Source organism: Coturnix japonica, chromosome 1, assembly GCF_054131305.1.
Source record: "Coturnix japonica strain WE chromosome 1, WE-NBRP24, whole genome shotgun sequence".
Taxonomy (NCBI): domain Eukaryota; kingdom Metazoa; phylum Chordata; class Aves; order Galliformes; family Phasianidae; genus Coturnix; species Coturnix japonica.
The window spans coordinates 27235335-27257793 of record NC_140663.1 but is presented as its reverse complement, the minus strand read 5'-3'; the positions used below and the strand labels follow the sequence as shown (position 1 = coordinate 27257793).

General features: G+C 37.3%; 1 protein-coding gene across 1 annotated transcript in view; it reads left to right on the top strand.

Annotated features, from left to right (window-relative positions):
* Positions 1–22459, top strand: part of NELL2 (neural EGFL like 2) — a 140036-nt gene that overhangs the window by 89089 nt on the left and 28488 nt on the right. Inside the window, exons 14-15 of the mRNA XM_015854888.3 lie at positions 11308–11430; positions 13020–13115. Coding sequence (XP_015710374.1) covers positions 11308–11430; positions 13020–13115 — 219 coding nt within the window. The remainder of the gene's footprint in view (positions 1–11307; positions 11431–13019; positions 13116–22459) is intronic.

Below are 22459 nucleotides of genomic sequence, written 5' to 3'. Positions count from 1 at the left end.
ATGTGCTTGAGGACTGGCTTTGCTTACCTGCGTGGTACAAACCTTTCAACCACAGCACAAACTTCTTACTTGCTAGTCCTTCTTTGCACACAATTTTTTTTATGAAATGCACCCTGGAATACCTTGGTACACAAGGTAAAGATATTGGGCTTATTCATTTCATTGACTCTTCTGGTGCTGGTGTACTTCTGAATGGTCCCAAAGAAAGGCCTGTGTTTTTAACTTTTGCTTTTTACTTCTGATCCACATGGAAATTTGCAGCCAGGCTGTGACTGCTCCTGAACAAATTCATACCATGAAAGCTTATTGGTGCTTTTTCTACTCTTCATTTTCTAACTAAAATTTCAGTTCCAGAATCTTCTCTGTGTTTACCAGCTTTCCCAATTGAAAGGAAGAAAGAGGTAATGGCAGGACCTCCTTGTGGCAGTCAGGAAGTGTAGGTCAACAAGAGGTATCAAATACTATCTCCTGAGATATATATATTCTTAGGCCTTTGCTCAGGTGATGCCCTGAGAAAGACTGGCCAAGTCATCATCATTTATTTGAAAAGTTATGTTGATACAAAAGGGAGCACTGTCATTTACTGTGTGCTCCAGTGTAACACAATGCTGAAGCATTCAGGTGAAATTTCACTTTTTGTAGTGAAAATACATACAGTGAGGCAGAGTGTTTAAAATAATGTGTCTACAGAAGATGCTTGATATTTTTTTCTGAAGACATTCTCAATATACAGAAATATTCTGTTTTGCTCATTTCATTTTGTATATTTGTGTTTTTTGAAAATACTTGTGGTTTTGAGGCATCTTCAAGTTTGAGCAAAAAAAATTAAAACAAGAAATGATAATCAACTTTCCTAAAATCAATGCCCTTTACAATTTATATTTAGTGTGAAAAATTGATGCTTTTCTCCATCAAATCAGTGAAAAATTTGAAAGTCTTGGTGTTTTTTCTTGGGAACTGATAGCTCTTCCAACAAGGTTGAAAATAAAATAGGAGGCTATTCTACCTAAAGGGTTTCTGGAGCTTTTGTACAAGTTTTTCTATATTTTTCTGAAAAGCATCCACACCATCTTACAAAGACTGTCTCATACTGTCCCTAAGTGCTATGATCGTTAAACATCTTCATAGGTATTGGAGAGACAGAACAAAGAATTGTATGTATTCTATACATTAGAAGTGAGAGATATTTCATAAAAACATTTGCTGTCAGCTAATTTGATTGATCTGCAACTTATACTGATTTAAGTCAAAAGACAACAGTGTCTTCTCTAGGTACTCTTTAAAATTGCTATGGAAAGGCAATGAGAATTAAGAATCTTTGTATTTCAATCTCATGTTTTTCTTCATGAATAAGAGTTTTGTTTGTTTGTTTGTTTTTTAAGATGAATATATTTATTTGCATTTTAGTCCTTCATTTTGTTTACTTGTTCCAGCATGTTTCCCTTCCAACATATTAATAATAGCAGTGACTAGATTTAAATGAGAAACAGTATTTCATTAAAATGCTTATTTTCTAATACAAAATAATGTTAAAGTGCTGGACTGCTTAACCATGCAGTAAATGATGAATTTATACTATCCCAAATATCTGTCTTGGCAGATATTGGAACTAATTTGTAAATACCTACTAAGTTAATGTCCAAGTCACATAGAAACAGAGATTTGGACTGGACTGACAAAGATAAGCAGCTCTGAGTCACAGAGACCAATCATCAGGGAAAATATATTGTTAGCAACAGTAATTACAGGAGGTAATTGTGTCATTTACCCTGTTACAGACCACTAAATGTCATGAGTTTGGAACATAGCAGCTGTCACACAATATTAACTTTGATGTTCAGGGTTTGGAAAATTATAGAACCTTTCAGTGATGGTGTGTTTAAAAAAAATAAAAGCTAAAGGCTTTACATTTTTCAAAGTGAGCATAGAATGGTCAGATCTTTTTAAGATACGAGGACTGATTTTTGGAGAAGTGGATGTTCATCAAGAATAATCCCTTTTCATAATTTATCTGTGTTTTTAATAAGTTTGGGATGTACACATGTTAAGTAAGTCTTGATTACTTTTTTTCTTAGCTCTTTAGAGCATGGAAATGGATGCAGAATTCAGCTTAACTTCTGTATATGTAGTTTTATTGTTTGGGAAGTAGAGATTGTGTTTGATTTTCATCTGCCCAGTTACTCCAGTTGGCCAGGAGTAGCTGAGGTGTACTATTAACTTAGTATAACCTTCCAGGGATGAGCTTCATATTATTTTGAGGTGCTCCACACAGTATCTCAACTTAAATTCTAATTTCTTCGAACAGGGGGTATGTGGAAGAGGTAGGATTACAAAGGTAAGCTCATTCTGGCAACTCAGGTTGCAGTATCGAGCAAATGGAATATCTGGTCAGGGCTTGCTTTATTGTATGTATTAATTTCCAAGTGTCTTATTTCCAGGGAAGGTTTCTTAGCTGCAGTAGTTGTGATAGATGTGTTTGGTATACTGTTTTGGTGCACCTACTTAACTGCCAAGGAGGATCTGCCCAAGGGAGAATCAGAACCTTCACTAGAAACAGTATCAGGGGTGACCTGGAATCAAAACATCAGTAACATTCTGCTTTGTCACTGCTTCAGCATATGTTTGTCCTCGTTTTTAAGTAGAGAACTCTTTCTCCAGTTCAGAGAGCAACACTGAAGGAAAACCTATTCCCCATTGAGCTCAACCACTACAGGTGTCTTAGCAAAAACAGTACTGTCCTGTTTGACGTCCAGTGAGTCACCTGAATGTCTGTGTCACAGCACCTCCAGGGAAAGGAAGTGAACTAACTCATGCATTGAGAACTCTCTCTGCTGTATAAAAGGATATAAAAACCATTTGTTTCCCAATTTCATGGTTACATAGGTTGATCAAGAAGAAGGGATCAGGATCAAAGCAACAGCAGCATTTCTTCCAGCACTTCCTTCCATTTTCTTCACCTGACAAACACTGTCCATGATAAAAGTAGTGTAGGTTGTTATTGTAATTTCCAAAGAACCCTCTGGAAAATGAGTTAACAAACTCTGGACATGATATCCCTGAAAGAATGGAAAAGGGACCGCTACCTGTCTCCAGAGAGCTCTGGCTACGTTTTTAGTTCATGAGTCCAACTCTGAATGGTACTTGATTCCTTAGACATCCTTCTGCTGTCCCATTGCATATCCATCCCTCGGCTATCTCTTACTGACAAAAAATAGTGTTACTCAGCAGTTTTGTGGGGCCCTTTGGTTATTTATATGGTCTGCAAGTTACTTGCAAAATCCAAGTACAGACAGCAAGTTACGAACTTCAGCAGCAAGTCTGAGAGACAATTCTCTGCTTTATTTGTACAACAGAAATATGTGTAGCATGGAGGCCAAGTGTCCAATACAAGTATCTGTTGCTGGCGTCATATTTGCATAATGCAGAGCCCTTAAGTAGGGAAACAGTAAATGAAAAAGGTTAGTATTAGGGTGGTAAGAAGTAAAACAAACTTCTTTTTATTTTTTTTGGCTGAGGAAATTGCAGTAAGATACTTATAGTTCCAGTCTGGCAGTTATACTAGTAATAAAATAGGGAGGTGTACTTTAGATGCAGAATTTGCCATCATTGACACTTTTGACAGCATAATAGAAGATTTTGAAAGCATCAGTTTGTTGTAAGTATGTAGGATGTTTAGTGTGCAATACAAGTTGGAATTTGAAAAGATTTACCCTGGAAAACATAATACCTTTAGCAACATTAAAATAAATAAAAAAATTAAAAGAAGAATGTATGGAGAAACATCTCATGAAATGAGACATAAAATTTCTTTTAAAACACAGAAACATTATTTTAAAATGTCAGTGATAAAAGAGACAAGATATTAAAAGATCAGTTTGAATTACAGCAAAAAAGAAGCATCTGACAAGGTCACAGATCTTATGTCTAGACTGAAATCTCTTTAGGTGGGATTTTCAAAATTATTCTGCATTTACATTACAGTTTTACCACTGAAATCAGTGGGAGTTACAGATTTTCCTTTAGGGGAGAAAGGCTTATGCTAAGTTATTTGGAAAATCCTTCCCTTAAATTTTTCTGTTCAAGAAGGAATATACAAAATGGCAGACATGGAGGAAGCAGGAGATAAATTAAAGCTTACTTTACTTTGGCTGTCATACTAAATATTCTTCAATATATTTCCTTTGCCTAACTTGTTGAAAAGTGCAAAAATTCACAGACTGCTGTGTGAAGTAATACCGACTAATTTTACAATAGAACCTGCTGTGAGAAGAGTGTGAGTATTTTGCAAAAATACATTTTGCTCCACAAAACTAGAAGTCATTATTATAGTACAGGATGAAGAAATTTAACTGGGTTTTAAAAGGTTTAAATAATTTGTTAAAACGTGGCGGGGAAAGATGGAGGGAGTAATATTAGTCCTGGAAAGATGTATTTTAGCCATCAAATTGCCCATTGTGGCGGGGACTGAAAATGACTTTGTTCCAGGAGATCTCAGCACTGATTACATGATGAATAGATATTACAGGAAGGAAGGGATGGACCAACATTCAGTCTGCCTGCTGGGCTTCTCAAGTTAAGTCTTAAGGGACTTTGTACCCTGATTGGAGCTATAAAATATGTTATTGGATTTACCACTAGTGGGCAATTTGAAAGGACTTACAGCTAAGAGTTTCACATTTCTTCAGTCTGGGAGGAAAACCCAGAGCCCAGAGCCCAAAATACAAAACAAAACAAAGGAAAAAAAAAAAAAAAAAAAAAGCCCAAATAAATTTTGTACAAAGAACAACTGCATAATATCTTGGAAGGAAGATTAAGTCTTTAAGTCTGAGTAAGAAAAAGCACCTAAGCTCCTTGCAGACTTTGATGTGTGAAATAGTTTTCTTTAGATGAGCTGTGAAATAAGACGTAAAATGGAAAGTATTCTTAAAGTATGTTTTCAAACACAAGTGATTGGAAGTGGGAGATGTTTCAGGGTTGGATCTCATTATTACATTCAGTGTCAGGATTTCTCTTTGTGAAACATATTAAGCATAAAGATAATATCAAGGTATTTAAAGAGGTAATTAGTTAATCACACAATCAAAGCAGTTTGCAAGCCAAGTCTGACATCATGGTATAGTTTAGCTGATCCTTTCAATTGCTATAAGCATCCAACTTCAGCGTATGCAGATTCCTTCCATAGTCTAATCCAGCTATGTATCATCATTTTAAAATGCTTCTTATGGTCTCCTTTTCTCTGTGTGACACCCATAAAGTCCTTGAACAAAATCTCAACCAGAAAATCATCAGTTTTGGGATCCTTTTGTGCAGAACCACTTTTACATAAACCAGTGTCCGACAATTCTAATTTCATTCAAACGACAGCTCTGACAGCACTTAAACTGAATAGTTCAAGTTGTACATATGAAACACCAAAGTACCAGCTCAGTCCCTACCTGTTTCTGGTCTCCTCAGTGCCACAACCACTTCAGAGCTTTCTGCAAAACACTCCTAACCTCAGAGGGAGATGCAAGGAGAATGGGTTTGTGCTTTCTCTTGTTCAAGTGTTTTTCAGCTGTGTTTAACCCTTAGTCAGCAACAGTTAATAATATAGGCTCCCCTTTATGGTATAAATGCAGCACAGTCCTGGAGCCTTTTTTGTAGTGGATATTAAAAGAATAACTGGATTTTGACTGTACCCTCAGTTTCTTCCTAAGATTTTGTTGCGGTTATCTTGATTTATGTTTTTTATCAGCTTAAAAGCAAATATAGAATAAGTAAATACATTAGTATATAAAAGAGAGCAGTAGACATCTGGATAAGATGATGACAGCTGTTCTCCCCAAAGAACAACAATGGGCTAAGTAATTACAGACAGAAGCAGCATTTCAGAAAGGAAGATGATCTCTAAACAGACCTTGAGAATAGAACATGCTATCCTACAGCTATTTTTACTATCAACGTCATTAAGATTAAAAAAAAAAAAAAAGGAAAATTCCAGGCATAGATTTATGAAAAATAGTTGTTTATGCCTGCACTGAAGAAAGAAAATGAAAACCAAGAGAAGGATGAATATATGGGAGTGGGTGAATGTGAAAATCAATGAAGTAACAAGATTAGCAATGAACTGGCTATTGTGGGGAGACATGGATTTTCATATCCACAGCTTGAACAAAGGACAGCTGCTGGTGGTCATTAATTAATGATTAATGAGTTCTGTGTTAACTAAAGATAAAGAATATGATGGCAATTGTGAGTGATTAAAGTTTGGGTTCCATCTTGCATTTGAATTAGGAAATGCCCATAGAAAAATGAATTGGGAAATATTAAAGTTGAGAAATATAAAAATGTGTCTTAAATATATGGAAATTGTAGCATAATCATTAATAATTTTACGCTATTTGCTCATTGAAAATACTATGCATATACTAAGACAAGTAACCTTGCTAATTAGAGCTTAAATTGTCTAATATGTGGTCTTTGAGGAAATTAACCATCTGTCATTTCTCTATGGTTCCTAATGGAATACGTCTTCCAAACTGCCTATATAATTAATACTGATTTTTGTCTTGTACATTAATTATACGAGGAAAAGAGCTTGTAATTAAGATAAACTGTAAGTGGGCATTTAAGTGTGTTGGGTGCTGATAACTCAAGTGAGGCATCTGTTGTCTGTTGTCACTTTCACTGCCACATCCAATTGTCAGTTGATCACCACCATAGATTTGTACTGAATCAATGCAAAGGAGACAGGTGACAAAAAGTAATTTGAGTTCCAGAATTCAGAGATAGCATGAGGAGAAAATACTTAAAATATTGTTTACTTAAAAGATTTTAATTTAAACCACACGTTCCTCACTTAAAAATGGATATCTGTTGCATGGTGTTACAAGATTACAAGTGGAGAAGTGTATTTTATTTACATGTGTGGGAACTTCTATGAATTTCTATGCCTCAAGTGCTTATTTTCCAATGCTGGTATGGAATAGTTTGAGAAAACTGACAGAATTATATTCTTTACCCACAAGTATGAGATGTAATTTAGTCATAATAATTCCTTTCTACTGTTGGATTGGACTCTATCTATTAATTTTCTTTGCATAGATGTTTGCAGAATTTGGATGTACAGGACAGCTATTGGGAAGGTGCAGTATGCAAGTGGGAAGTGCTTTACAGATTTTATTTTTAATTGTGAAATGCAAAGTAGGAAGGATAGGGGCTGATGTCATTCTGCACTATGAAAATAAAAGGAGGAGGAGGTGGCTGATGCACTTTGTGGTCAGCATGTTAGCTTCTGCTAAATTCTACAAGAATCTCTGCTCAGATGATAAAAGCTGTAGGACAGATCCCCATCTGCCATTGCACTGTCACATGTCATAGGATTCGTTGGGTCTGTATAAGTTTATGCCAGCACTGCATCTTCTGAAGAGGCAGTACTTTACCCTTCATATCCCTCTGAAGTGACATCTTTGTCAAGGAAACCACATGAATTGTTCTGTAGTAGTACCAAAGTAAAATAAAATTCATCCCTTTCTGTGCATGTAGGTATATCTAACTGATTTGTTGCACATCCAAATGCATGAATTAATTACATCATATAATCTTTGTATCACTTTAAGTCATCTGCATCATAATGGTCATTCTGTGTTTTTTACTAAATATACATTTGCATTCATTCTTACTATTATTTTAGCGTAGAGCAGCAGCGCAGTTTGGAGGTGAAACTTCCTTTATCTAGAAAGAGATCATTCTAGACGTAATTTATTCAATAGAAATACTGTGTTTTAAATTTCATTTGGACTCACAACAGAGATTTTATTAATTTTAGCACTGTTGAGCAGAATCCTGGCAAAAAGGATTTTAGATCTATTAGATAATGTAGCTGTAGAGGTAATCACTGAGACTAGTGCATTTGGTTTTATAGAAAGTTTATGCAAATGTGGGTGTGTTAATGGTTAAATCTCTCTCCAAAAGTCATTTTTATTTCCTTGCCACTGTACTACTTCTATACTGGCCCAGCCCCATCATCATTATGGTGCGCAGTGAAATAAGTATGGACATTTGTTAAATGTGTGTTACATTATTTCCTAAGAAGTAGCTTGAAATGAGTGACCTTACTGTTGCTTCTTGGAGCATCAGAAACATATCTGGGCAGTACTGACATTCTAAATAATGCAAATGATGTTTCTGTCTTGTTTTTTTGAACTTTAAAAAGTGGAAGAAGTCATATTCACAGTTCTCTTTAGACAATTCTTTTATGAATTGCTTTTTTGCTTCTTTATAATGCACAGCCCAATCTGCTTCTACAGTTTCTAGACTGGTATTTAAGGTTGCTGAACTCATTCCATGTTCTCTCTATTTAAGATGACTTTCTGAATATTTCAGCAAAATAAGAAGACAAAGTGTTAAGTGTGAGTTAATGAAGAATTATCAACCACTTTTTCATGACAATCATGTATTTCTGTCTTTAATAAAGCTAGATAAAGAAAAAAGAAAAAGCTCTTTCTGATAGTCTCTTCAACATTGTTGCAGATAGTATGCCATATATTAAAAGACTGAATGTTATAAGGTGCTTTATGTGCAGGACTTTTCCCCCTCTGTATTTTAACCATTTATTATTAGTCTGTATCAGAGCCAGTCATGCAGTGCAGACTGATTTCTCTGTGTGGTGCCCTCAAAATGTATGGAGGGAATACAAAGAAGTATGGAAGGAAGGAATATGAAGTACTATGTTTAAATAGTTTTAACAGTGTTATTGAACCCAAGCTCAGATGAGGCAGGGTAACCAATCTAGGTGAAAGGTAAAATATTCCATTTATTTTTTGATAACATTTTCTATTTCTATCATTTCAAAATGTCTGTTTCTGTACTTAAACTTCTGTGGCTGAGTGATGGGCCCTCCTCCTTCTCCATAGGCAGACATCCTCCACGAACTTTCTTGCAGGAGGATATGAAACACTGAAGTTTCTCACAGCAAGTGGTGGAAACCAAGAATATTATCTTTGAATTCAGGCTCAGTTACTTAGCTGATAGACAACTGATTTTTGTTTTTTAAGAAGTCAGTCTTAAAAGACTCCTTAGGTTTTCTTAGCCTACAGAATAAATGTTTGGAACATACATTCAAGGATGACAGTTATCTTTTTTTCTACAGAGGCCATGCATCTGTACATATGGTCTTTGATGCCCAGGTACTGCAAGGTGGAGTGATCCATATGGTTAACACCTGGTTGTGCTGGGACATCATCAGCAAGCTTGCTTCGCATGAGTCCCTGTGGGCTTTCAGAGCTGTTTTGGGCTTAAAGCTGCTCCTCTTGTTGTCAGTCCATTCTCAGTTGCCTTTCTCAACTATACTCTTATCCACACGAAAGAGATGCTATGTATGCTGGGGATGGGACTGCAGCCCTAAGGCATGAGGTGGATGGTGGCATTTCTCATTGAGCATGATACTCAATTTGCCAAATGCAGTGATTTGAGCTGAGTTTACCAGTGTGATGTATTGCTGTATGTAACCCCCCCTCCTGAGATCCCAGAATAATGTCTTTGCAAGATATTTTGGCCTGCTGAGTGCATAATGTTTCTTACATTTCCATAGCTATTTTCCTTTCATATGTTACATAAAACCTTTACAAATGAGAAAGCAGTATATATTTTATATTTAAATGGCATATCACATATAAATAACATCACGATATTAACACAAAGCCAGAATATGATTATGGCATAGATAATACTTGTAACCTCATTAGCATGAATGTGACATTCTTTTATTCTATGACCTGATCTAATATAAATACTACTTCAGCCAGCATGAGAGATTTTGCTGCAGTGGGAAGTTGGAGTCAAATATCATAACTGGATTTTCAGGGACTGGATCACTTGTGAACAATATCAGTTTTAGTTATTAATGGTGAGAACAAAAGTAATTATTTCTCATGCTTCAGGGCAGAGGCCTGCAGCTTCATCTTGGCTGTATCTGGTGGGGATTCAGTCCCTGTTTGGAATAAATACATCAGGGTGAAGCTATAAAATAAGCAGAAAAACCCTAAACCAAAATAAAACCAACTAAAGGACACTGCCATTGTTTAAAACTGATTATTTACATTTTGGTGATTTTCCTCCTGTTAAACAGTGGGTACTTGTTTTGCTACAGGACACTTCATGGCTACTGATGGATTAGGGATGTGCCATTCTGCCAATTTTATACTCCATTGGTTTATGGCCAGTATTGAGTAGCAAGTCTAATACTTCCATAGTGATTTGCAAGTGTTAAGAAATTCATTTTCCTGACAGCCCTGTGGGATATGTGCAGACTTCAGTTCTTTATTATAAAGCAGAAGATTCAGAGCAGTGTGACATAGCCAAGACTAGGGAAGAAAGAGCATCTAGTTTCAGATTTAAGACTTGTCTTATAGCCAGAACTGCCATAAGCTGCATTGATAAAAACTGCTAAAACGTGGACAGAATGGTGGCTATGAAAACCTCATACGCATACTAGTCCATGTATGTTGATTCAAATTATGTAGCTTTATGTTCCCCAGACAGTTGATTTTACTGAAATTAAATGTTTGGGTATTCTGAAATTATTTATGTTTGATTTAAAGAAAACACAAAGAATATTTTCTGAAGATGGAAGCATTCCATTCATGATGCTTACAGACTAAGTTACTGCATGTTGAATATACTCAAGCAATTCTTGTGACATTTGGAAAAGATACTTAAAAGCATCTTGTTTTGAAGTTGTATTTTCCATTTTTTAAAGAACCACAAACTAAAACATTAAGATGTTCACCAACAGAAACACTTAGATCATGTGTCTTTTGTCCCTTACTCTGAGGAGCAGCCTGTTCTTTGTTTCCTGGTTACTTAGCTCATCTGAATAGTGAGTAGAGTAAACACTGAAATGAAGTAAAACAAGGACTACATTTTGAAGACCTGCCTTCTGCAAATTGTTCTCTGCAGCTTAGAGTGTGTGTCTTGCACCATTGGTTGTCTTTCTGAAGGAAATAATACAAATCTCACACAGGTTAAACCTACACTTATAAATTGTCCAGTAGAATTAGTATACAGCTGTTCAGTATGTTAGCCAATTCTTTGACAAATATTTACCATGTGAAAAGTGCTGTGATGGTAGTTCTCCATTAATGGAAGTGGTGTTTTGACCCAAATACATTTTTCACATAGAAGTATGTGTTAAAAACATATATCCTGGTTACCCCATTATTTCCTGTTGAGGTAGCCCAGTTATCACTAACTGCCACTTCTCTCTTATTAAAAACTTCTGTGTATTTTAAAACCTCAAGAACATCCAATTCTTCTTTCATTTTCTAGAGCATGATGAGTGTGTAACGAACCAGCACAACTGTGATGAAAATGCACTATGTTTCAACACCGTGGGTGGGCACAACTGTGTCTGCAAGCTGGGTTACACAGGAAACGGGACTGTATGTAAAGGTAAGTGGCTGAGAACCCAGGGGTTTGGCATTCCTTGAACTCAGTGGCATGTTTTGTCCTGGCTAAGCATTTAGGACCAGCACCTACTAGAAGATCTTCACAGTCAGGTGCACAGGGATGCGTATGACTGAGTTCATAGTGATTTGAGGATGATCCATAGACTTGGTGGAGATGTGATGCTGCCCTAACTTTGTTGCATTTCACGTCAGAAGGATGATGCTTGCTATGGGGCCGAAGTCCCTGGGAGTCCTCAAACTCATAACAAAGGACGGAGAAAATACCTGACAACAGAAGTAGTACAGCTGTAGGGAACTGGCTCAGATGTGAGAAATGGTCTGACTGTAGCAATTGCATACCCAGAGTTCCGACTTCATCTGTTAGGTGTCAGACTTCGTGGAGTCTCAGTTAACACTGATAACAACACATAACTCTGTTATTAACTCAGCTGCTGTGTTATCAAGGCCAAGCCCAGTATTTCTTTAATTGCTAAGCTTGCTTATGATCTTAACACTAGATTTTTCTTCACCTGAGCCATAGCATGATTCTTCTAAATATTCCTAACATAATGACCCAACTGTAAAACATCTTAGCATAATCAACTCCCAGCCAAACTCAGAGAAAGAGGGAGAGATGTCAGTAAATGACCCCTTTTAGACTGAGTTATCTCCTGAAGTTAGCCTGAGGAGGTTCAAACTGCAGCTGCTTCTCTCAAAAGTGTCCTTGGTCTTTGAACTCACAGATGAAAGTCTGTCAGCTTATGAAAAAGTAATTGAGATTTCTTTGGGTCAAAGACAAGGTGCATAACCCTATAACACTTCTGTTTCCTGGGCAGGAGCTCTGAGTGCTCCTCAGAAAACTCTGTTTTTCTGTTGTTTCATGTGAGTGGAGAATTGCTCATTCCGTGTTGCAGATCAGAGCAATTAGACAGCTGCTGTGTCATATATCAGAACCAGTTGCATTTCTTTGCCTGCAGAGAGGTTTCTTTAGTGCATAACCGTATCTGGAGATTGCTGAAATGCCTAAATATTCATAACTATATCTGGAGAATGCTGAAATGACTATGTGAGCACAGCTTCTCAGATTTCAGTATACCAACAAACAAATCTAGGGATTGGATTCAAATTGTAAATGGTAAATGTTTTTGACTTTTTCAGAATCTCTGGAGGCAAATGACTATCTTTCAATCTAATCTCTGAATGAAGGAGGGAGGCAGGCAACTGATTCAGTGCTCATTTGTGCCTGTTATGCTCATGCTTTTATTTAGGATGCTGAGAACAGCGTTGCCCTGAGAAGAGTTCATTCATAGGGAAGATGCTGCCCTTCACTGCTTCCTGATACATAGGAAGGAGTACATATATAGGTTGTTGACTTCAGGTGATTTACTCTAATCTCCTGTAGCTTGTCAGCCCATCTGGCTAATGAGGCAGGAGGGCTATGAACCATCTTTAGTGACCCCTGTCCTTCAGAGAAAGCAGCCTTTGAGCTCAGTGCGGTGAGGGCTGTGCTCTGTCTCAGTCTGCCAGGGCCTGGGGACACCTGTGTGGATATTGGAGGTAATTTTGTTAATTCTTGTTCTTTTACTGTTCCAGCGTTTTGCAAAGATGGGTGCAGGAATGGAGGAGCCTGTATTGCTTCCAACGTGTGTGCCTGCCCACAAGGCTTCACTGGCCCCAGCTGTGAAACTGGTATGATTTTAATTGAATTTATAGTGAAGGAAATCCAAGAAGGTTGCTGGAGGTAATCCAAGAATAAAGGAGAGTTTTAAGTGAATGCCCTAAAAGAGGAAGCTGCTGCTACAGTGTTACTCACTTTTCCTATATGCCTCCCAAGTGAATACATTACAGAAGTTCTAATTAGAAACACATGGACTACAAAAATGAGAACATGTATTAAGACATCTTGGGTTTTGAAGTTTCATAATTAATAAGATTATTATAGACTTACTTTTCACCTCAAATGGCCTTTAGTATCTCCTGTAAATGGCAGATAATCCAACATCTAGAAATGAATTCCAGTAAGTGATTACTTCTGTGCTGTAAACTGTGCCTAGTTCACTAGCCCTCCTTCCCTTGTAACCTTAAGTGGAGATTTCTGCATTAACTCAGCATTTTTTTATTCAGTATAAGGCAAGTTTCAGTTTTCCTGCTGCTTTTCCTTTCTCTTGCAAGCATTCCTTTCTCTCCTTGCTGTCCCTGAGGACGGTTGTACAACAAAGCCTTGTTTTACAGCTTTATTTTTAAAGTCTTGGATCTACTCAAATTAAAGCAGCAGGCACTTTGCCCACCAGAAAATGTACAATGTTAATACTTAGCATCTCAAGTGCCTGTAAATAATTTCTCAAAGTTCAAATGAATAATTTCAGCACCTTTATTTATTGCTACAGAATTTTTAATGCATTCTAACAGTATGTGCCCTCAGGAGATAAAGGGGGAAAGCTCACTTAGATTAATTGGCTTCAATATGCCTAATAAAAGGGCAGTCTGCTGCCTGTGATTGACTATTGTTGCCATTCTATATTGCCTTCAATAAATCTTCCAAGCAAAGGAAAGGAGGTCATCTGAGCAAGTATTGCTTTTGTCTGACTTGTAAACACGTCCAATTTAATGAAAAACACAGACTGATCCAAATTCTGTATTATCTGGTCCATTTGAGAGGTGAGAAATGTGATTGTTTTCATTCTGCTGTAGTTGAAAAGATATCGCCGCAGTGCACAAGAGGGGTGCTGTGTGAAGAGCAGTATGCTGACTGCTGATCTATTTCTAGAAAAATGTCAAAATGGCAAGTTTTCAAGTATTTTTTCACTTTTTCACAGCCTAGAAATAGTATGGGATGGGATATCAAGGTCTCTTCAATGTAACAGTGTTGTGGTTTTGCTTGGAACACTTTGTTTGATAAGATAAGGCTCAAGTATTAAAACAGTTACTTTGTTTTAGTAATATTTGCTTCATCTGTTCCTTGCAGCATCCTGCTGTTATCAAGTAAGCATAGCATCTATCGTTTCAAGGCCCAGATTAATCTTTCCCAGCTTTTTTATCTACCTGAAGTGTGTAGACTACAAACCTTTCTCTAGTCAGAATTAATATCCACTGTCAAATGGCGGATCTTCCTGGATTGTCTGAATTGCCCCCTGAAAGTCCTATTTCTGTTCCCTTCTTTAGAGGAGAACCCAGGGACACTGTTCCCAAAACAGAAGGTTCAAATGCTGACCTAGAGTTAGCTTTTGGATATGTAGACTCAAAGGCTCTTGCAGGGCAGCAAGGCTCTTGGCCTCACAACTTTTTCTTTCATTAAGAAACTTGCAGGAGGGCAGGCAGTAAGGTTGAACCAGCTCTGAGTGTCTTTGTAAGCCTCATACTATATTTTCCGAATACCTGGTTTCAATATTTATCAAAATGTTATTATGCTAGTTTTGGTTCTGATACCTCTGAGGTAGCAATACTATTGTTATGATTTGTAGGAAGTTTGGCAGCCCCAAACCAGTTTTGTTGGTCAGTTGGTCAGTTTTGCAAGGAGAGACCACTCTGTCCTGGTGGAATTCCCTTACACATTTTATTTGTTGTTACTGGTGAAATAAATCATATTAGAGTTCGTTCACAAGGGTACAAGTCTGGTCACCTCAGTTGGATTAATGTCCAAGAGTGGGATTAGAATAAAATTACACTTTGAAACACAGTCTGGAATACTTTTGGATTGACAAATGGAAAAGATTTTGTGTTCTGAGTTTGCATTGTTAGAAATATGCAGTCATAGAGGAAAATGACAGCACATATTCATTCCCAGTGAATGTGGCAGAATTTCCTGAAGGTAGTTTTTGTTAGGCTTGAAGTGATCAAGACATTCACATGATAAACAAATTATGCTGGAAGCTTTCCTTGTTGAACAGTCACTTCATCTCCAAAAGTGATATAAACTTTTGTAAGCAGACATCTTTAGTTGCAATCACATACAAGCAGGAAAGGGGGTTGATATATACTCCAAATCTATTTTCAAATCACACATTACTTCTTTCTACTTATGACACATATTTAAAAACGGCTTTTTAAAGATTTTTGGCATTTTTAACTTAAAACATGTAGTGTAATAAAAATTGTCAGTAGCTGCTAAACCTCCTAATTAACAGGAGACTGAATGCACAACCCAGCAATAACCTAAAAACACAATCACAATCCTTACTGTGTACTTCTACAAAAGATGATTTAGTAGGTCATTTCTCAGAACTGTAGGGAGGATGGGGTAGAAAGGGATCTCTGGAGATGATCGTGTCCAATCCACTTATTCAAAGTAGGATTAAATTGAATGGGTTTCTCACAGCTTTTTCTGGTTGGATTTTGAGTGTCTTTAGGGTTGGAATTTTCACAACCTCTCTGGGGAACCAGTTACAGTGTTCAATCAGCCAGCTCTCCAGGTATTGTCTCAACAGCATGAAAAAGAGGGGATATAATGCTCTTCCCAGTGCTGTTGGTCTTCTCTTCCACAAGAGCACATAGCTACCTCATATTCAATTTGGTTTAGTGCCTCACCCCTTTATATATCCTTTCCAAACACCGGCTCTGCACATATATTCCCTCTGTGTTCTCAAAGTGTGTAAACGAAGATGTTGTTCCTGCCCATTTCTTACCTATGGAGCCAGGCCTGAGTGTCACAGGACAGGCCATTGATCAAGAACAGGATGAAACCTGAGCTGAAATGGCTGGGATTGCTGGTATCCACAGTGTTCCCTTAAATATTTAACAAGGCTGTTTGTCAAAAGACCTGAACTGCTTCCCAGTGCTCTGTTGGCTGGAGACATATTCTATTCCACCATTCATCTATCAAAGCCGCATTTGGGAACAGCTTGTAATAAGGGATCAGACCCTTTTGCACCAGTTCCAGTGAACAGCTGATGAACTGGCTGTGGTTGTTGTCATGGAAACTAAAAGATACAAACTGGAAGTTGAGTTGGGCCTACTGGTGATGCCATTGACAGCTTCTTTGAGCCTCCAAACAGAGGTGGAGAAGCAAAAGCAGCAACTGGGCACAGTGAGTAGGAAGCAAATTGCCTGCTTCTGATGGGAGAGTTCAGAAATCTTCTGATGAAATTATCATGACACTGAAATGTGGCTTTAGGGCATGTCTATTCACCTAGAGTACTAAGCAGCTTTCCTGGTTCAGATAGAGTGGTACCAGAAGTTTGCACATGTTCACAGGCATAGCTGTAATTCTTTTCACCTGTCAACTACCATGAAAAGGGTCTGTCAAATTCGCAAACACAATAGAGCTTTTGCAAAGAAGCAAAGCTTTGTGTAACTAAGTGCTGTAATGGGCATTGCATTTCGTAAAGTTTTCTACATCCAGATGGTGCTTCTGGGGTGTCAGCAAGAACCACTGTGCTCTCCATAATATGAGAATGAGCATCACTTAGTACTTTCAGTCAGACATTATTTTCATGAGAAGAGGTATTCACTGTGAAGTGCCTTGCAGCTAACGGTGCTGTTGCAGTGCTTTAGAATTTTCTCTGCAAGCCTTTTAGATTAACTGTGGCCTGTGCCTTGTTGAAAATGGATCAGTGGAAAAAGAAGAAAAAAGTAAGAATGGCGCAGATACATCAACCTCCAGCACTACTTCAGTTGTTTTAGCTGGTAATAGAACATTAAAATAAGACTTTGGAGAAGTTTTTCTTCTCTTCCCTCAGGAAGCAGCTTAAAGCATCATTAACACTGGAGATGCATTTGTTGTCTGGCATCCTTGTTAAAAGATTTTCAAGTCATACAAGGCATAGCAGTAGTTAAATTAGTAAAGCACAGTCTTCTGCTGTGTGGAAAGCTGAGACTACTCAGGGAATCTATAAACATTTCTACCAGTTAAATTTCTTCTAAATACCTTCCAGTGCCCTCCTGCTTGATTGTAAAATTATGAATTCTTCAGTAGGCATTTTTTAAATGCTGTTTTAAATTGTATTTGAACATTACTTTATTTCAGAATCCAGCATAGGACAATTTTGTTAGGTTGCCTTGATAGTACTGTAGCTCCCTTTTAATTTGATGAACAGCGAATTTGTTTGGCTATATGTGCATATATACAAGATTACTGCATTTTTGCTGTTTGTCAGCTTTTCTTTTTAGTTCCTGCATTCATTTTGTGCTTTGAATATTCCCCTGGTCCATTTTTAATTATACATGAGATCAAATAGTAGAATTTTACTACTAGTAGTGTTTTGATGTAGTTTTTGTAATAGGTTGGTTGGAAATATATGGCTTTATTATGGACCTTTGGCTGTGACTTACATTTCCTGATAACAAACTTTCTTTGGATATCAAAGGAATCATATCCACCTGTTATTAGACATGCCACAGCAAACTGCTGGAATAAATTGGTGCACAAAGCTGTTATGTTTAAAAGGACCTGTTGAGAAATAAAAAATGAACGTACTGTCTGTATGTTTACTCAGCCCTATATTCATACTAGTGATGTAATTAAATGCATAACTGAATTTATGAAAACATGGTCAGCATAAGATATGTAAGCTCACACTCTTTTATCAGATCTCCTATCAGAAATAGCCAAGTTTAAGGAAAGTAGATTCTTTGGCTCTTCTCTGTACTTTTTTTTTTCCTTTTTTTTCACATGTGGAAAGCTCAAAACAAAATAGAAAAAGTGGTGTGAATACCACATGGAGAAGGAAAAAGAGTTTGGTGTAGCTAAGACAATGCCAAGACTTTGCCCCTAACATGTAGTTCCATATACTAAAGTGCAGCTTAGACAGAATGGTTGCTATTGATCAAATCTCTTTAGAGTTTTGTGCCGCTTTCTATATAGGATAAATAATTAGCATGTGTGACTGTTACACTTAGCAAATCCAAATTAATCTGTTCATGTACATCAGCAATAATAGTAGGAGGATTCACATTTTTGAAGGCTATTATTATTTAATTTCCAAAGGAAGCTTGTGAAAATCTTTTAATTCTGATATTCTAGTGGATAGGAAAATAGTTTTGCTAGTATTGGAGTATAAGGCACTGCCAAAGTAACTAGGAAACTTGTTAACTTTGTTGATTTTGCAAAAACATGATGAAGTATAATAGTACTTTCAACATCATATGAGAATTGTTTCCATTTAAGCCCTTGATCCTTGCTGTTCAGCTAAAACAACTTCAATCAGCTTGTGGTCAGGTAGGCTCTGAAGTTAAAGCTGTGACACAAATGGCATTTGAAGCCCATAGAGCACTGAACCAATTCTGAAAGAACTGGGATTACTTTTGGCAGAACTCTTAAAAATTCTTGACCTCAATCTAGTACAAACTGTCTGTAAGCTCTGGAAGTACCGTAGTAAAAAACTGTCATAGCTCAGGAACCTGCCTTTTGCTCAGTTTTATTTTTAAAAGGAAAATTTTAATTACTGATAGTAGGATTGGGGTTTACAACAAGAATACTAAAAGGCTCACATTCATAGTGCATGTGTGCAACGTTCTGCACAAACCTCAAGTAATAAAGAGTGACTTTAAAGAGTTCACAGTCCAGCCAGGGAAAGCTATTTATTTGCCAGGACAAATTGCTTGCTTGCTTGAGTCCTGGTGTCTGGAGGATTCAGGCTCCCCTTTTTGGAGAGGCTCCCAGATGTGAGACTAAAAACTTTCAGGGTACTTTCAGCAAGCAATGTTTTAATAAAGTTCAAGTGCTCAGTTTGACTTGAAGAAATACAAATTGTTGGGTTTACCCACCACGGATAATATTTTTAAAAGCAATTAGTACATGAGCCTGACTTGAAATGTAATAGATGTCAATAGAACCCAGTGGGCAGGGAACAGGGAATTCATCATACTCCAAAAGTCAGGCATCTTATTGTTGCTCAAGTCTGGTATTTCAACTTAAGTCATTTTCAAAGTTCATGAACTACTCAAAGTTGATCCTTGATACAAGCCTTCCCAAAGCAATAAAAATCACCAAGGACAAATCCCAAAGACAAATTGTGGAGTCAGGCATGTGAGATCCAGCTGACCTTCTGGGCTGCGTGCTGCTGTTGGCACCACATCTGTGTGAGGTGGTGGTGGCAGGTCCCCATGCAGCCCAGGTGCCTAGCTGGGATGAGGTGAGGAAAGATGCTGGATATGCTATGTCTGTTGCTGGGCTTAGAGGCATGTACAGCCTAGCTCTGAGTGGCCACTGCTACTTATGATCCTTGAGTTATTGTGAGTGGTTCTGATTTTTTTAATAAATCTCCTGACATCCTGATCTATGGAAGCTGTAATCTTTTTGATCATGGCTGAAATGTATCTGCAAACATTAAGTTCTCAGTATCCTGTTTAAATATTTTAACTCATAACAGCAAATATCTAACTGTATGTTCTATTCTCAGGATCTGACTCTCTGAATTAAGAACCATTCTGAATTACTGCATGCACCTGCATTTAATTAATATTTTCTGTAGTTTTCATTTCTGCAGAAAGAGACAGGATGCAGATGCTAAAAATAACAAAAGGATTTTGCTGAGGTTGCTGAAACATCTTGCTTTATAACTTGCATCTTTGCTACTTAAAGCCATTACCCAGCTCCCACAGGCTGGGTAATGAGTGGTCTGCTGTGTAGGCTTGCCCTTCTCGAAGATGGCTTTTGCATGTGAATTACTTATTGCAGAGACAAGAATAATGATCTTTGAGCTATCCTTGGTTTATCAAGATAATGCAGATTACTAGTCTGTTCAGTGTTGCTTAACCTTACTCTATATTATTCCATTTTAAATGACCACTTACTGTAGGAAAACCAGATTATAACGTGATGGCCCAAATTATGAGAATCATTAATTTCTATCTCTCGTTTAAACATGACAGTTAAATCTACTTTAACAAACTGTTACTATGATAATTCTCAATGCCTTCCATTCATTTCCCATTTTCTTTTCTCTTGCCCCAATTTCACATAAACTACTATAACAGTAATTCTCTGAACATGAACTTCCACGTTGCTTGCTTGACAATCTTTTTATTGTTTGATTAGAGTATAATATATCGATCTACTTCTGACTCACACTCACACACAAGATAAGAATTACCTTCAGTAACACAGACCGACTGTTCCAGGCACATGGGCTTTGTCAAATCTGATGTTCCTAGAAAGCCTCTGGAAAGTCTTATTTGGCTTCTCTGGAGCAGAGAGCACAAAGAGACTTTTGGCTTCCATAATTTTTTCCTATAGTCCTGTGATATGCTTTTCATAAACATATGAGGTTGGAAGCTATCATATTAACAACACCTATTCTGTCCAGTATCTTTGTTCATATGATACATTTGGACATTAGTAGGTATTACTTCTCAGAAAGGGTGGTCAGGCACTGGAATGGACTGCCCAGGGAGGTGGTGGAGTCACCGACCCTGGGGGTGTTCAAGGAAAGACTGGATGTTGTGTTGAGGGACATTGTTTAGTGGGAGCTATTGGTAATAGGTGAACAGTTGGACTGGATGATCTTTTAGGTCTTTTCCAGCCTTGGTGATTCTATGATTCTATGATTTGGTAAAACAAAGAAAAAAAGGCAGTTTATGACCTCAATAGTTGACTGGGCAGGAGCTGGAGGTGGTTCTGAGATGATAGGCTGAAGATATATGAGTATTACTGAGAGTCCCATGGAGTTCTGCTGCTATAATTGTTTATCTAATAGAATCATAGAATTATGATTCTCAAATTTGAACTCAAATGAGTAAAAATTAATAAGCAGTTTATTTATACTGCTCACCTGCTTTGGTTTCTAGGTAAACCTGATAAAAATAACTGTTTTCCTAACTGATCTTCTTCCTCATGCTTTCATCTCACCAAAACTGGGCCTTGTACTGAGCTGATAAAAATTGATATAATTCTTTGACATACACACTGCTGTGCTGTTTTGATGAGCTGCATGCCTGGTCTTTCATCTTTGCGCATGATCCACTTTTGTTAACTTATTTCTGTGAAGTAACATTAATATCTGTTCCTAATGAGTCATTCTAAAATGTCCATTTGGACTGATTCATTGTTGCCACTGATGTTCAAGACTGTTTGACCACGGTATCTCTGACCAAGACTAAGAAAAACAAGGACCATGAAACATGTTGTTGAATTAGGAATGCTTTAATATATTCTTAAAGTAGGGCCTTGGGTGAGCAGGAATCCTATTAGAGTTTAGCTGGAAGAACTATAATATGCAATATGTTCATAGCTTTATTCATAAATCATCTGCCTCCTCCACAACTAATTATGATTCTAAGTGAATAGCTGCCCAGTTCAAAATGCATGAAAACAAAACAAGCTGTTACTAATGCTTTTACCTCTAAGAAGTAATGTATACAGTATGGTTTAATAAAAGTCCAGATAGATAAGGATGATTTCTAAAGAAGACTATACCTTCATAAGGATCTCAAGTGTGATGCATTTGTATAATATATTTATATGTGTTTGTGAAAAATTTGTTGAGATTACCTAGGTTGAAGTCACTGAAAAACATCTGATATATTACATCTTAAGGAACTCTGAGCACTAAATAGGAAAATACTGCAGTCTCTCCTTTTTTTTTTTAACTGAGAATTGGTTGCTCTTATGAGCATAAGCAGAATGACAGAAACATACACTGACAGTTACTAAGTAGAGGCAAAGACTTTAACTCTCTCCTGGCTATACCTATCTTTTAGCTGGCATCTTCTCTAACTCCTGTGGAGGCAGGGCAGAGAGCAGCATGCAGAATGAATGATGCAGCATCGGATTTGCTCACAGGGCTTGTAGGAGGCAAAGGGCAGGTCCCTCTGTCCCTTTAAAAAGTACTCACATGAAGAGGTGTAGGTTGAAAGAAGAGGTCAGAATCAATCCAGAAACAAGATGAAAGCTTGCAGACAAGTTACATTCTGTGAGCAGACCATCCCAGATTTGTTGGGAATATTTATCAGTTGGGAATTCAGTAAACAGTAAATACAGTGTAAAGTCTGAGCAATAATCTGGTAGGTAATAGGTTACAAATGCATGTACAAATGTTGTCTGGGCTGTGATTGCCTCTCTGTCCCCTTTGAGCTGTCTTGGGATTTCTCTTATGCAT